Below are 16,655 nucleotides of genomic sequence, written 5' to 3'. Positions count from 1 at the left end.
GCTTCAGGTTCCTTTAATTAGACCCACAGGCAGATTTGGTTTGCTGCAGGAAACTCAGCTATCTTCACGTTTAACAAAATGACACAGATGGCAGATTAGCAGAATATAACAGAGTGGACCGGGAAGCACACTGATCAATGGTAAATCGTTTTCACACAGTCACAGTGATGGAAACATGTTGGTCACTGATGCCCTTCTTCCTTCGGGCCATTCAGACTGCTAACAAACTCACCTCAACTCACCGATCTGTGCCATGGTCTGAGTGACCCTCATCACTCAGGACACTGACACACTCACACCAAGTCCTTTGCACTACCTCCAAGCACTTTGTTCTCCAGTGTGTGCCTTTGTCTTGTTTTGTATATGTTCCTGATGTCTTACTATTTATATTTTGTTCCTGCAAAGTTGGTGTGGAGCACCCATAATTTTGTTGTACATGTACAATGACAATAAAGGGCTATTCTATTCTATTCTATTCTATTCTATTCTATTCTATCTCTGAGATAATGTTTATATTTAATAAAGGGGATGCTAAAATGACTTTAACACTCTAGAAATGAACTAAATGCATTTTAAGTTACTTTTTAAATGTGGTTGCAGACAGATCACAGATTCAGAGCAGTTAAGGCCTGGATCCAAATATTGATATGTGCTAGTTAGAATGATTATGTTCTTTATTTTCTCTGGCTGTCTCTTTTCTGCTCTGTCCTACTGACACATCGCCCTTCATGGAGCGCTAAGATTCATATGTGGGTCACAGCCAGGAGGACGGAGGTGATGTAGAGACAAGTTAGAGGACTCTCTTACTTTTGTTAACAATAAATTAACATTTAACTCATTTGTATTACTGCGGAGTCACATTCAGCTGTAGGCGGAACTAGACTCTTTGCATTTAGTTTCTCATGGTTGTTTTGGAAATGACCTGATTATTGAGTTTGGTGTCAGAGAGTGTGCACCAGACTGACAGGAGCAGCTGTGTGTGTGTGTGTGTGTGTGTGTGTGTGTGTGTGTGCATTCTTCCTTAAATAGACTTCCTTCCTTTTCTCAAGCTTGATGTCCGTCTCTCTGTCAGTGCCAGATAAACAGCCGCTTGTTTATGCCATGAATTTGCCAATAGGCTGATCGGTCATTGATCCTTCTGCTTTGCGTTGCTGTAACATGTCCAGATGTTTAATGAGGTAGGATATCAAACTGTCTGTAATGTTTTTTTCAAGTATTGTCTCATTTCTCATTATTACACATAATTTATGGACATCTGTGGTTTGATTTCTTTGCATGTGAGGATTGGATGGTTTGTTACTGACATCAGGTGATAATTTCATGTCAGCAGCACCTTTAGAAATATATTTACTTAGAAAATTGGTGACACGTGCAATGCGACCTTGCCCACTGTGTGTGGATTTTAAATCTGTTTCTAACCTACAGGAGGTGAGCTTAAATGCAACTGACTCCTTGTCCCAGAGACGAGAGAGGAGATTTGAGGAACTTCTGGACAGCAGAAAAACGTCTGGACACTAAACATCCAGACAGACACTGGAAAAACAGCTGTCTTCAACCTTGATCACATCTGTTGATCTGAGGCCTGTTAGGAAAATAAGACACCTGAACATCACAACATCTATATTGTAGAAATTCATTTGAAAATTAGAACAACACCTAGACAAGAGGTTCTGGTCTCTGAACACAATCACATGTAACATCTGTCCCACAGCAGAGAAACATGTGGTTTCATCACCACACAGCTGGTTGAGTTTTTGAAAACTAATTAGCTGTGTTCTCTGAACTCTGTGAACAAGGAATGTGGGGAGGGGAGATGGGAGGAATGGTGTGTACAGAAGAGATGAAGGAGGAGAAGAGGAGGAGCGAAGGGAGGGAGGACAGTCTGACATCAGCAGACAGAATACGAAGATTCACCATCAAACAGTTTGGATACAATGTTCTGAGCCTGGCTTGCCGAGGTCTGAAGGTATGACAGCAACACCTGCTTTAAGGCACAGATGGCCACTGCTGCCATCTCTGTGGTTTCAATTAATAATGTACAAGCACGCATCCTGGTGTCTACACTTATACATTCAGAGTTTAGCCTTGTGAGATCCAAGTATTATCTCAGGTGCAGGATGAAGCTCCATCATCAGCCTGCACTGTAATCAACACCTGTTTCATCCTTCTGGGCACACAGTCAGTTATTCAGATATGATTTTAAAATGTGTTTTTCCAACCACTCAGGCACTTCAGCTGGTCCAGTCCTGCTACTACTGACAGCATCTGGTTCCTCATGCCAGCCTTAATCATACTCCTTTGCCTGCTTTCCATCTCTTGCTGCCTATGAGCAAGTGCAAATCCACTTATGATTGTTGGGCTTTTGACTGTTTTCTTTGAATCACTGCAGAGATTTTAGCTTCAAATATAAAAGGCCTTGAGGCAACTTTTGCTGTGATTTGGTGCAATATAAGTAAGACTGAATTGAATTGAATACAACTGGCAAGACAGAGCCAATTGAAACCTCACCCACTACCTATAGTTTTGAATACTGTGCAACAGGTGATGAGATTCCTGTTATATACACTCAGGTCAAAAGTTTTAGAAGTTTTATATTGAAAATTATGCAGTTTAATGTCTCTTTGCAATCTGAAATGAAAGCATAGTACAAACAAGCAGTCGGAGTTAAAAAAAAAAGATATCATCAACTTGTTAAATCCCCGCCTAGGCGGAACCCAGAGGCAACCAAAAAAAGAAAAAGAATAACGGCTCCACTCCCTGCTCCCAAGGAAAGATCAACACTGCCAAGGGTTTGCGGTTTCACAGCAATCAAATATTTTATTAAAGGTAGCAAGCGTCAGGGTGGTCCCAATCTATAGCCAGCCCCATTCAGTCTTCAACAAACGGTCGCCTCCACCTGGAGCTTCCATTAGCACAAACAGCAGAGAGACGAGGGTATGGTACCACAGTGTGTTCCAACACTGCTTTTATGCAGACAGAGGGGGCTGTAAGTAATCCAGAAACACCTGTTGGAGTTAGTAGCACCAGCTTTCATGGCCCGATCAACCGCATTTACTGCAGAACAGCTTTAAACTGTTACCCCATGTTGTGTTCCCCGAAAAAGGCCTTTTTGTATAATTCTGAAATGCACATTAGTTTTCAGTTTTTGGTAACCTTATCTTTGTTTAACCTCTGGCATTAGATCAGTGCCAGCGCGACATTTATCAGTGACTTTTCACACAGTAATCACACCATGTGATGAAACGATGGGCATTTTCTCTTTACATAGTACAGCACAACATGTTTTTGGGCTCGTGTTACTTAATAAATACTGAAATACTTTTAAACAATGAAAATATGAGCTTGTTTCAACAGGAGAGGACATTTAAGGCACATTATTGGTAACTGGTTGAAATATTTATTATTCTTTTTAATGATTAAGCTGTTTTATCGAGCAACATTTAGGAGCATTCAAACATCAGGCTTTCCACATGTCAGCTGCATTTTCTCTCTTTTGTGATGTAAAAAATACTTTAAGGAGGGCTGATTAAATATACACACTAAAGAACAGTGCTGTGAGAACTTTTCCAGCTGTGTGGTGAATTCTGAATGGAAAGCAACAGCTTCCTTTTCTGTTTCACTCTACAGGAGATTCCAGATGAACTGTGGGAGTTGTTGGAGTTGGACAAGCTGAATTTGTCTCTCAACAGCCTGACTGTTCTTCCTTCTCAGCTGGCTCTGCTGTCTAACCTGGTGGTCCTCAATCTGTGGGGTAACCAGGTAAACACACCTGATACCTGACACTCCTCCTCCACTGAACCATTTTAGTATTAAACGTGTGACATCGCTGGAGTTTGTCAGGACTCATTCAAAGACTGAATCCCACATGGTTATAGAATAATTCAAACGTATGATGCTAACATTTTTTAACCCAGATGTTTATTTTATGGTAGAACATATGAGGATGGAAATGAAAGCAAATACAAAATTACACAAGAAAACACTCATGTAACACACCACACACATAGATATTTTTCTCTCATGTTGATCAACAGTAACCCTTGATTGTACAAAAAACTAAGGAAACACTCATGAACCCTGTTAAACCGCTTAATGCAGTGATTTTAAAAGCAGCTCTTACATGAAATTATATCATCTTATTAGATAACAGGTGTTGCAGGGGAGAGGACAGGCATACTATTACACAAACACCAGATCCTACATTTCCCATGATGCACCATGAGAGTCTCTCGCTGAAGCCCGATAAACATCCAAATCTTTTACTCTGTAACAGGTGTTATCCAGGTGTTTTCACAAGCTAACCAGTGAGAGCATATTGATGTTCATGTGCTCAATCAGTGAAATGACCTATTAGCAGCATCAGAGTCTTAATTTAAAGTAAAAGCCATGTAGTGTACCTATGAGCGAGGCACTGACCCCCTTCCATCCCTCCTTCTGCCTCCTCCTCCTGTGCAGCTGCTCGGTGTCCTGGATAAATAAAAGTTCTAATCCCCACTGAAATCTGCCAGGGTCCAGTTTCTGCCTCCACCCTCCTTCAACCTTCAGCAGCATAATGAGCCCTGAGTAGTGCCAGCATGCACAGCAGGCTGTTTCTGTCATATGCTGTTAGCCTTGCTTAACCTGTGAGCTAAACCTGTTTGTGAAATGTTTTATAAACAGGAAATTTTCAACTCTCAACACTTGATAAAGTCTCTTATTCAGAGTTTTATTTTCCCAGTATCTATCATTATTCTATATTTCAATCTGGATTTCAGGGCACATTGTGAAGAGTTGAATTCTTGAATCTTTCACTTCATTTTCTAGGAATGGCTTCTCTTATATCTATTAGCTTATATTTATGGTAAGATGCTTGTTCCTGGTGTTATTTGTGTGTTGTTGTGTGTGTGCAGCTGAGCAGTTTGCCACCAGAGATCGGTCAGCTGAGGAAACTCCGAGTTTTATTTGCCTACAGAAACAGACTTAAAGAGGTTCCTGAAGAGCTGGGCGCCTGTACACAGCTGGAGGTACTGCTGAAAATTCTTCAGCTTCTCACTTTAGTGCTACTGACATTGCTACTGTGATCACTGCTCCTGAAAACAGCTCTTTAAAATGTTGTGCAGGTTTTATTTTAGCAGGTAAATATGCTTGACGTTTTGATGCATGCTCAATCATCCAGGTAAGTAAATCTCCAAAAGTTGATTCTATTCATCTGGATGTAACGTTTTCAGTGGGAGAAACATTTTATCACTCATTCGAGTGACTTCTTCAGTCTCTTCCTGAGACTGAAGAAGTCACTTGATCCACTTGATGCACTAAATAGTTTGGGTTCAGATGGTGTTTGTGGGGTGTGGTTTCTGTTCAGCGGCTGGAGGAGAGGTAGGCCACATTTATAGTGTACCTGATACAAAAACCTCCTCGTGTTTTGCTCTGGTTGCCATAGTTGTCTGTAGTTTTCCTTGTTGCCTGCAAATACTCAATAGTGCAATAATTTTCAACCAGAAATGGGGAACGTTTGCCTTCAAAATAAAAGTTGTTTGTCAGAACTGCAGCCACTATATTTAAAAAAAGGGTAACTTTTACTTTGAAGGGGAACTCATTTTCCATTTTGTGTCTGTTCCACGACCGGTCGGAGAATAGCTGGACGGTATTTGCAGACAAGTCTCTCATTTCCATTTAAATATGTGTAATATATAAAGATTTTTGCCAACCATGTGGGGAATACTCATTTTCCCTCATGACTGATGATTGCCACAGAATCGTCTCTAGGGCTGTGTGACTTGGGCCTCATTCACTTGATCCTGCATTGTCACACATCCAAAATGACAGAGAAGCAGTTTGTAGATGCATACACAGGGGACACATCATCAGTGATGTTTTCTGAGGTCATGAAGTGAGGACCCATCCTTTTGATCCAAATCTACCTGCAGGCTCTCTCTGCGACTTCAGTGGCAGATTTGATGGCCTACCCCTTTGTTTGTTCTCAAGCTGCTCCGCTGGCACTGATTTACATGTTCTTGGTACTTTAGAGAGGTCTATAGTGTCTTGCTAGAGTCTTGCTGATGACCTACTAATTTTATTGAGGTGTGTTGCAGCAGGGACACGTGGAAAAGTTTCAGGATACTGGCTCTCAAGGACTGGAGTTCATCTCCTATGGTCTAGACTCTAGAGTTTAGCTGAGGCTTCTCTCCAGCCCTAACAAAGGAGATTTTCCTTTGGCTGCAGATCTGTACTGAAAATGTATTTACCACACACTTCATCAACTGGTCATGGCATCTGGCCAGAGGTAGTGGTCCTCCTCAAAGGCTGTTGGATAGCTGTTCAGCATATTCTCCTTTGGGCATAGAAGACATGTTGGTGCTCACTCTTGTCACAGATGTGCAGATTTGCTGGACTGGGTAGCACATATGCAGCTTGGCACATGAAATGAATGCGCTGAGGTGCCAGCTATCATCTCTGCTTCTCCCCGAGTGCTCCTTCTTATTTTGTCCATGCCCCTCTGCTGCTGCATGCTTACCATCCTGCTGGTCCTGACCTCCTCCTGACCTAGATGGTTTTGTCCTTAACAAGGAAGAGAGGAAATGAAAAACAAAGCAAACCCAATATGTCCGAAACCATGGCATAAACAGAAAGAAGGCCACTGAATACAAAATAATAAAGAGACCTTTAGGAAACAACAGAACAGATTCACAGAATTGTCAGTTAAAGGTCCTTAGCTATGAAAGGAATGTGGCCTGTAGCAGTAAGCTCTGATCCTGGCTTAAACACCTGGTCAGGGTATTGTGCCAGCAGGGAATCTATTGAATCGAATTTGATAATTTTGTTATTGTATTTCAATAAGGAGAAATCACTTGGAAGAACTGAACATGTTTTATTGAGATAGAGAAATGGATGTATTTGGCGATTAGGCTCTGATGACCCATCATAGCAGAACTGAATCCCAGCAGTGACAGGATTTAGAACAGGGGTCTAGATGCTGGTGGTGAAGATGAAGACTGAGGCTTGAATAGAGCTCTGGCTGAGGTGTCTGAGGTGGATATGGGGGGAAGGCGGGATGCTCGGAAGAGAGTCTGAAAGGAAGAATGACAGTGAGCACAGATTTAAACCATGTGAAGCTGATTGGCTCAAAGAAGGCAGGCAAGAAGATGATTGGATTAGAATAATGATGTCAGTATTGACAGTGTGGGAAAGCGGTAGTCATGTAAAAACAAGCAGATGAGTGATTACAGAACTTCCTTATTGAACTTACGCATAAGCTGAATTCATTTATTGCCTTGAATTAGAGCTTAAATACAATTTCAGACCTTTAGATGAAGCTCTTATGTCGAAAATTTTATTGACTGTTTTTAGAACAAAGTTTTGTCACAAAGAAACTTAAAGTGAGGATTACACAACCTCACTTTATTTTCCAGTAAGTCTTTTCCCTTAAAATAGCACAAAGTTTGCTTTGCTTTTGGTTTGGAGCTAAACAGTGCAACACAAGATTTTGGATACACCTAAAAATAAGTCAACAGTATTTTTGATCCACTTATTCTGAGGCTTACTGGACGTTGCAGTGGAAAACAGGAGTAATATATGAAGTTATCTAAACCACCTGTTCTAGGTCCTGAGTTTAGCCAACAACCAGCTGTCATCGCTGCCGGCTTCTCTCTCTAATCTGACCCAACTGAGGAAGCTCAACCTCAGTCACAACCTCATCACTCACATCCCGGGCTGTGTCTACAACATGAAGGCTCTGGTATGTTCATGTGGGGCTAGTATCACGAGCTCTAAATACTGTGTATGTATACTTGTGCTAACGTCTGGAATTAGTAGTCTGGTTATTCAGTACAAATACCTGTAGAAGATTCAGAGAGGATTAGCTAACGTGTTTAAAAACCCCCAGGTGTTCCTTCACTTGGCCTGTAACCGTTGTTAAAATCTCCCAGTTCTTTTAATCTTTGGGCTGAAGGAAGGACAATACTCGGTGTATAAATGCTCAATCAACAATATTTTATTTCCATATAATTCAACACTTAAGAGCATAAGAACCATCATGATGGGGAGACCTGCCTGCAGAGGGTCACAGCAAGTCTCAAAATGGTGACGGGTTACTCAGCCTTTTATAGCCTCTAGTAGCCCCCACCTAGTCATAAAAAGCCTAAACATTCACATGTTTTCTCTCTTACGGCGCCTAAGTTATGACCTCGACTCCCTGTCTTTCTGCTCTCTGGAAAGGTGGGGGTATGGAATGTGGTCTTCTCTTCTTCTATTCTAGACACAAGGTCTCCTGCACACAACATTCTCTTCATGATTCAGCAGTATGAAATGTCAAGAAACAGTGTAACACATTCAACAGTGTCGAGTAATACAGGTCAATCAAATAGATCTAATGATTTTCACACTCTTTTAAGTCAGAAGTATAATGCAAACTAAAACTACATACTGATCACACACTCTATATTAAGGGGTATAATATGACCTACAGCAATATCATAATTCAACTACTTTGATTACAGATATAAGGTAACATATGATAACAGAATAATCTCACAATTCCCCCTTTTGATCTCTTAAAAAAGAGATCACTTATAACATACACTCCAGCGTTACAAGGTCCAGCTCTTCTTGGTCCTGAGGCCCTCTGTCCCCCTTTAACGGGTGGACCATATGTGGGATGACCTCTGTGTTTACGCAGTTCAGATGCAAGAAAAATTAGATTTACAACCATAACAGCAGTTACAGATGACACTCCCATCACTCCCCAATTCTCCCACAGCTTTATTTTGGTGCTACAGTTTCCCACTCCCATTTTTGTGCCACCTTATACCTTTCAAATGTACTCAGACTAGAACCTCTGTCTAAGGAGCTTTTAACCTTTATTTTATTGCTGCAGCTACCAGTATCTTCCAGTTGGGTGATTCTCAGCTTCTTTCTTCGACCTCCGGGGTTAGACCACCCTTTAGTCGTTGCACAGATCAGGGGATTATTCTGCCCCGATTTCAAACAAAGATCTGTGTAATTTTTTTGGGGTCACCGCCGTGTCCCCCTTTTTGCCAAGAGCCTCTCGAACCTCGTTGGTCTGGTGTTCCTAGATTTTCGCCAACCCCTTCATGGTTATTGCTGTGTTTATGGGATCCATCTTCTCAAGGAGCCCAAACGCCATGACACTTGACCCCAGTTGCTGTTTCGGCAGTCCCTACATCTGTCTCTGCTGTGAAGGTCCTCATATCTCCGTGTCCTCGTCTGGTGTCTGTTCCTCTCTCTGTAAGAGACAGAAAACCAAAACACCTCTCTCCCTAGCCTTGATAATCTAATGTTGTTATCCATTGCTCTTCTAATGATTCAAATTTGGTTTAAAATATTATGTTCAGGACTCTCTGACCCAGGGACTTATTCTAATCATAATCTATGTGTGTGTAAAAGAAATCAAAAATTAATGAACCATTTCTAAGTCTAACACACTATAAGCTTAAGTTTTACCATACCTAAATTATTAAACACACAAATAAAGTCATAAACTGTTCATAAAACCATTGTTTGATGTTCAGACTCAACTCCCCCCTTTTTGACACACTCCCATGTGTCAATCCATCGGAGCTAGAAAATTAAAAGAGAAGGTTAGTGACATCATATCTCAGAACTCAAAATTAGCATTAGCAACCAACGAGTTAAATCTGCAGTTCCACACTCTCATGTGAAGCTACCGTCTCCTCTTCAGTCTCTCTTATCCTCCTGCTCCTGCAAAAACAAAACAAAACAAAGCAAAGCATCCACCCTTCTCTTGCCGGCTGGGTGAATTGTTTGTTGGAATTTACTAATCCTAAAGTTGGTGCAGTCTTTGTTTCAGTATCAAGTCAGTCAAAACTTTTAGTCATCAGTCCATCCCAGTCCAGTCACATGCATTCCTTCACACACATTCATACCAGATGTTGCTGATAATGGAGTCTCACGCGCGACCTATTCGAGTATCCATCACCAGCAAGATGACGTCATCATTTTAAAGGAAAACAATTCCTTGTTTTTTTGGACTGGATTGACTCGCTGCAATCCTTTTAGACTCAGGACTTCTCATGTGATCAGTGTCCCCTATAAGTGAATTTCTCTCAAGCCAATTACAATCATGGAGAAACACACTTTGCAACTGTTTTCAGTAATAATATTTTATAGCGCTTTAAATTTCAATCTTTCAGGCCTGGTTTAAAGAGCTGATTGTTAAATCATGAACTCACAAAATATCACCATCGGTGGATCACACCTCTCAGATGTTCTTATCTCAGTGCACTGTAACAAAAACGAAAACAGACGTAACCAACAAAATACTAAAAAACAACACAAACTAGGGCCCGTTGCAGACATGTCCAAGCATAAAACTATCCCTCTCTCGCTTACGAGAAAGAACACAACCCAAAGCTCACTGATAAAATCAAGCTAGCACTAAGCAAAACCAAAAAATCAACCAGAAATTCACAGGAACGTTTTGCCTCCTGCCGGGACAATATTGTGTGGGAATGAGAACCTCAGGTACCGTAGCACCTTTTGTTCCTCCTTGAATTAAATCTCAATCACAGAAAATGCGGTACTTCGACCTAAAACTTACACTATTAATTCATCATTTTCACTCTGTGCCTCTGCTCCTCATCAGGGCTGTGTGAAGCACAGCAAAGAATTCAGTCAAGGCCTTAAGCCATAAACAGACATCACGCACAGACATTGTTTTCATAACCAAACTGTTTCAGACCTTACCCCTAAAATCTACATAAATGCCCTTTGGGTGACATAAAACACATTTTAAGTAATCAATGGTAATCAATGGCTCCTCATAAAAATTATGTATTGGGATATTTGTGTGCAGCATTTTGCATATCAGCATAAGCATTTGTTAGCAAAGCATTCTTCATTGCGTCAGCGTGTGTGTGTGTGCGCATCACTCTCCGTTGCACAAGCGTGTGCATGTGTATGTGTATGTGTGTGGATCACTTCTCAGTGAATCAGCATTTCAATTTGTGTGCGTGTGTGTGTGTGTGTGTGTGTCATTTCTCACTCAAAAAACAAGTGCACATCTGTTCATGTGTGTGTTTCTTTTCATCAGTGTATGTAGATGTGTGTGTTTGTGTGTTTTTGTGCTCATCACTTTCCTGTTCTGGTGTCTTGGGTAAACCACAGCCTGAAGCATCCCCTGGGGTCCTGCCCTCCTCCTTTTCAGTCTATTTGCGACCATTGCTGCTGCTGCTGCTGCTCAAAGTTCTGTCCATCCTGGTTCTGACCCCAATTGGGGCAGTCCTTTCTCCAATGTCCATGCTCACTGCAGGTGAAACCTGCATCTTCTTCTGTGTTTTTGTCCATTCTGAGGTGCCTGTTGACCTCAGTTGCTCCTCCTGTCTCTGTCACGCCCATTTTGCTGCCGTGTTGGTCCATCACTGTCCTGCACAATGTAAATGCAGAGTTATCAAGGTCAGCATTCTTTTGCTCGGCCTTACTTTTCATTCGGGCTTGGCGGGCGTCTCGTCACAGCTCTGTCAGCTGAAGCTGTCTGAGAATTTTCCCCCGTGTAGTGAACCGGGCCTTAGGTTTTAGTGCTCTCCGTCTCTGCTGCATGAGATCGCATTCCTGCAGCACTGTTGACCTTTTCAGGTTGTTGTTGTGGGTCCAGCTGTTGCAGCATTTGGTCAGGGTCACGTATAGGGGAGAGCTAGAGAACCTGGCAGAGAACATTCAGGCTCTCGTGGAGCTCAGAATTCTCATTGTGGAGGGAAACAGCATCCACTCATTGCCCAAGGCCCTCTGCTGCCTCACCAGGTAACCACATCCATTTAATGCCTCCCCACTGGAGTGGTGTGTGTGTGTATCACATTTGTATTTGATTTGATTTCAGGTTGGAGTTACTGAATCTCAACTTTAACGACATCAAGGATGTTCCACAGGTAAACAGCTACACTGGTAAAGGACGATGATGACACTCATTTTGATAGTAATGGTCATCGATATCTTCAGAGATGATGGTGATTATGATATTGATGACAACTGGTACCCTGGCATCTCCAGTACAGGGCTCCAATCCAGGCTTCACATTAAAGCTGTGTGATCAGCCTGCCTGTCTTTAAACCTGCTAACAGATGCTAACAGAAGTTATTGATGAAAATTAGTTCAACACTTTGACCATTAATTTATTCTAACTCTAGTTTATTTCACCCTGCCCTGTGCACATTACACTAGAGCTGTATGAAGCATGGCTACATGAAAGGCGAGCTCACAGGCAGTCTTTCTCAGTAAAAGGAAAAAGACTCTCTCTGCATGTCGTGCCAACCTTTTGGTCCGCTATACTTCAACAGCAAAAGCTTTCAAGCGTGTCTGCATACATATGCACACAACAGCATTTCTCACAGCAGCCTTCAATTCTAACATGTATTTCAAGTACAATACCATGAAAAATGTATTTGCCCCTTTCTTGATTTCCCCCTCTTTTTATGCACACACTGACGTGTTTATTTAAACAAATGTTAACATTAGACAAAGGTAACCTGAATAAATGCAAGATGCAGATTTTTAAATGAACGTATTCATGGCACTGGTAACACTGCACAGCTATTTCTTTCCCATATTAAACCTAGACCCTAACACCATGTAAAGGGTTAGGGTTAGGTATAATGAATCATAAGATGTATGTCTGTCTGTCTCTCCATAGCCTTCATTCTCTTTCACAAGTCTGTGATAATATTATTAATAATGGTGATAGTGGTGCTGAAAGCATGGTGATGACTTTGATTATACTGATGATGATAATAATAATATTGATGACTTTATTGATGATAAACACAATGATTACTTTCAGGAGATGCACCAGCTGTCCCGGCTGGAGAAGCTTGCTTGCCATCCTCTGGATAAAGGACTTCACATTGTCCACAACCCGCTGCTAAAACCGGTGAAGGAAGTGCTGGAGGGCGGGCTCAGTGCACTTTTTAACTACCTGAGATCTGGGTAGCTTGTAACAACCTAAGAAATGGATTTAGAACTTTTTCAATACATTTTTAACTATTTAAAGTGTTGAATAGGAAGCAGGAGTTTTTAAACTACCTTAGAGCTGCAGATGGGACTTATAACCACCCTACTGATTTGTGCGTGGCGGGGCTTTTTTTGTTCTTAAACAACCTGTGGGCTTGGAACAGGGGCAGGTTTAGATGACTGAGCAGACACCTATCATGTGTCCAAATGGATGTATGTAGACTAGTAAAATTCTTCTTAAGGAGAAGTAACTTTGAATTCCTGAAGAGGTTCACACATGACTGCCAGCACTGATAAGTGGACTGGACAGTAAGGTCGAGCACCGATTAACCCTCAGACCAGTTTCCCCAAGCTTCACCATGTGATCATGTTCTTCTGGTTGACATCAGCAAACTTGAGCCATACCTTAGCATGTGGTAGTTTTACCTGCAGAGTAAACGATGCTCAGGAAACAGGCTCAGCTCAGTTAGTCCTCATGTTCTGATCTTACATCATCAAACAAGATCCAGATGAATACGGTCAGCTAGTGGTTCTTATCTCTGTTCTTAGGACTCATTTACTGACACTTCCTGTCATATTTCAGCTCATCTGAATTCATTGAACTGGAAATTTTTTTTAACTGTATTGATTATGCAGAATTTGGCACTGCATTTCCCCCCCTGTATAGCTCTTCCAAAGACCTTTAGAACCTGAGCAGAGGGTTTACATATGATGTCAGTTTTATCTAACTAATCTTCTTACTCAGTGAGGTAGAGTTCAGCTGTTACAGATCATCAATATATGCACTGGTTATATTTAAATAAATCTGTACCTGTATAACCACATAACCACATATGCATGTGACATTTCTACAAGTTCAGAAAAACAAACTAGAAGATTGTTTTAGTTTCTTGTTATCTCACATTTCTACAACCTTAACAAAATGATTCAATAACTTAAGGGGAGATCATTAGAAAGAATGAACATGATTTCTTGATGAACAGAATTTAGATAGAGGTGTGTGGCGGTTAGACTGGTGAAGGTGATTGGACTACACCAGTGATGACACAAACAGCTTGATGGCGTGGGAAAGTGGGAATGGACAGATGTGAGAACACAGATCTTCATTTTTAAACTAACGCATAAGTCTCATTGACACTATTTGTCAGGCTTCTCTTTTGGTACAGTTTACGGTGTCTGACTGCAGTTTTGAAATAACAGAGCTGAAATGTGCAGCTCTGTCAGGAATAATGCATTACTTTTAGTCGTGATACGTCACGTGGCTTTGACAGTGCTGCGTTCATTGTACAAAACTTCATTTAAATGTGTTCCAAATCTTCAGACTTTATCACTAAACTTGTGTTTTGATGGATATCTTCTCTATTTGTTTTTTTCCCATAGATGCATTTTTACCTTCAACTCCTCGGTCAGTCTTATCTTAAGCTTAGGCTTCAATCTAAAAAAACCTATTTGAATTATTTGCCTCTGTATGCACAATTCATACATCAAAGTGTGGACATGTTTGTCCTCTGTCACCTGATGCTAACATTGTTATGAAAGGATGTAAAGTTTTGGCACAAGTCCAGCCTGAGTGTACGGTGCACTTACCTTCACCTAATGAAACCGCTTCCAATATTCAGCTAGCAATCAAAGTGAGGTGTGTGTCGTGTAACCATTTCCATGTAACTAATCTTGGAGAGTTGATAACTGAATATTTGGTCCAGTGAAAGTTCCTGTTTTTTTTTTCTCATTTACACATGTTTAGCATTGAGAGATTGAAGTACTTCTGTTGTTCTTTTCTGCCTGTCGGTTTAACCAAGTCACCAACTCCAAGTTGTTGGTTTTAACTTCTGATGGCTTTTGACGTGTCGTTTTATCTCTTATTGACTGCTGCCATTTTGAATGGCAGCAGGTGCACTGTCAAACTTTGAAAGTCCTGAAATGTTTAAATGTATTTATTTTTTGTCTGCTGTCACGTCAGGAGTACAGAATGCACCAATAATTAAGCTTACGTTTTAGCGTCTTGTGTTTTCTTAAACGCTAATTTACTTCTAAGTGAACTTCACTTTGGATGACTTAATATTTTGTGAAGCATTCTGTTACACTTCTATCTGCAGGTAAAGGAGTGTAATATAAATCTTTATAGGGAGTCTCTATCCTTGTTCAAAAGGTACAGTTTTGAACTGAAAACCAACCAACCTACAACAACAATCCATTCTACACTCCTTAAACTACACAAAAGAGGTATTTCATGGCTTATGTTAATGAGAGTGTGGGGAGTGAGTGGGAGGGTGGGGTGGGGTGGGCTGCTTTTAACCATGTAAAGCACTTTGTGCTACATTTTTTGTATGAAAAGTGCTTTATAAATAAAGATTGATTGATTGATTGATTATGTGCCAGTGCCTTGTGTTACGGCTGTGGCCATAAGAACACTGTGTGGGCTCTTTTGTTCTGTCTCTTTACTGTGCTTAAGACTCTTTGCCGGTCCCTCCCCTAATGAAGAGTAGTGAGCAGCTGATTGGACCGTGGAACACGTGACCGCGTTCAAAAAGCCGCTCTGACAGCTCCTGCCAGAGAGAGAGAGAGGAGCGAGCGAGCGAGCGAGCAGTTTGACAGCCGACGCGGTCCTGGCCCTGGTTTCCAGCCTATACTTTTGCTGTGTGTTTGTGTGAGCCGCTCCCCGCGTGTTAACTTAGTGCTTAGGCACCCATAGGTTGAAGCGGAAGGGGTGAGCCGCCTTTTTCTTTGGGAACCGTTTTCTCCTGTTTTCCGGGTTAGGGAGCAAGGGTTAGTATTGTCATTTGTTTGTTTTGTTTCTTTCCTAGGGTTTAGTTAATTTTCTCTGGTGGGACTTAGTTGGTTTTGTTTATTATTTTGGCCTGGGTTCATCCTGGAGCTATGCTTCATTACCTTCAATAAAATCACTTTTTTTACTCACAACTGGTTTTGGATGTTTGGCTTGGGAATCAGGGCGGGTATTTGTCTCTCTCTCCTCCAACCTTATGTGCGTCTCTACATGCCTAGACTAGGGGCGTAACATAAATGGGGGCTCGTCCCTTTTGGTTTCGTGTGATTGGTTCATTTCCTTTTTGCGTTTACGGTGGGGGGAACGTCATTGAGGAAGAAAAGGAGAGTGTCATTTGTCTGTGTGTTAGGCGCGAGTTTTTGCGGCCCTGGGTGATTATATGCGGTTAGTTGTCTGCAGAGTTGTGTTTGCTTTGCTCGTGATGTCGTTTGACATGGATGATTTTGCGCAACAGCCCTCCATTGAAAAGTTGGAGTGGTGCACAAAAGCGGATTTGCTATTGGTGGCTAATTTATTCAATGTGGATGTTCCGTTGAATTCTAAGAAGGCGGAAATTAAACAATGTTTGGTGGACAAACTGGTGGACAGGGGAGTGTTTGGGAGGATGAAAACTTTGCCGAGTGGGTCTGGGAGTTTGGGGATGGCGGTGGGGTTGGAAGCTGCTGGGGCCGTCCCGAAACCTTCCAAGGGGCGAATGACGTCGGGGGCGGAAGCTCCTGTCACTGTTCAGTCTCCTAAATTTGACCCGACTGGCCAGGCTGCGGCGGGTTTGATGACGGAAGATCTTAGGCTTGCCCTTCGCTTGAAGGAGGTGGAGCTGGAGGCTGAGGCCAAGGAAGTCGAGCTCATGCATCTTCGCATACGAGCTATGGAGCTTGATCCTTCTCGAGCGAAGGACGCTGTTCCCGTCCCT

General features: G+C 41.8%; 1 protein-coding gene across 2 annotated transcripts; it reads left to right on the top strand.

The window, feature by feature from the left end:
* Positions 1–62: 62 nt before the first annotated feature.
* On the top strand, positions 63–14,665 carry LOC100711255 (leucine-rich repeat-containing protein 30). 2 transcript variants are annotated; one of them, XM_025910230.1, is made up of 9 exons: positions 63–1,178; positions 1,426–1,966; positions 3,628–3,759; positions 4,890–5,003; positions 7,580–7,714; positions 7,862–7,888; positions 11,648–11,754; positions 11,831–11,879; positions 12,788–14,665. In XM_025910230.1, the coding sequence occupies exons 2-9, from the start codon at positions 1,799–1,801 to the stop codon at positions 12,935–12,937; spliced, it is 882 nt and encodes a 293-aa protein (XP_025766015.1). In that variant the 5' UTR covers positions 63–1,178; positions 1,426–1,798; the 3' UTR covers positions 12,938–14,665. The 2 variants fall into 2 exon arrangements, with proteins under 2 accessions (XP_025766015.1, XP_025766016.1); XM_025910231.1 differs by lacking the exon at positions 63–1,178 and having other exon boundaries at positions 1,185–1,966.
* Positions 14,666–16,655: the final 1,990 nt, after the last annotated feature.

Source organism: Oreochromis niloticus, linkage group LG9 (genome assembly GCF_001858045.2).
Source record: "Oreochromis niloticus isolate F11D_XX linkage group LG9, O_niloticus_UMD_NMBU, whole genome shotgun sequence".
NCBI classification, from domain to species: Eukaryota; Metazoa; Chordata; class Actinopteri; order Cichliformes; family Cichlidae; genus Oreochromis; species Oreochromis niloticus.
The sequence above is the reverse complement of the archived record's forward strand: the minus strand, read 5'-3'. Positions and strand labels throughout refer to the sequence as shown.

What these genes read in the sequence shown, in the direction of transcription:
- LOC100711255 (XM_025910230.1), top strand. Translation starts at nt 1,799, where the DNA reads ATGTGGGGAGGGGAGATGGGAGGAATGGTGTGTACAGAAGAGATGAAG. An exon ending in GCGCCTGTACACAGCTGGAG is followed by an intron (nt 5,004 to 7,579) that starts GTACTGCTGAAA and finishes CACCTGTTCTAG; the next exon opens with GTCCTGAGTTTAGCCAACAA. An exon ending in GCCCTCTGCTGCCTCACCAG is followed by an intron (nt 11,755 to 11,830) that starts GTAACCACATCC and finishes ATTTGATTTCAG; the next exon opens with GTTGGAGTTACTGAATCTCA.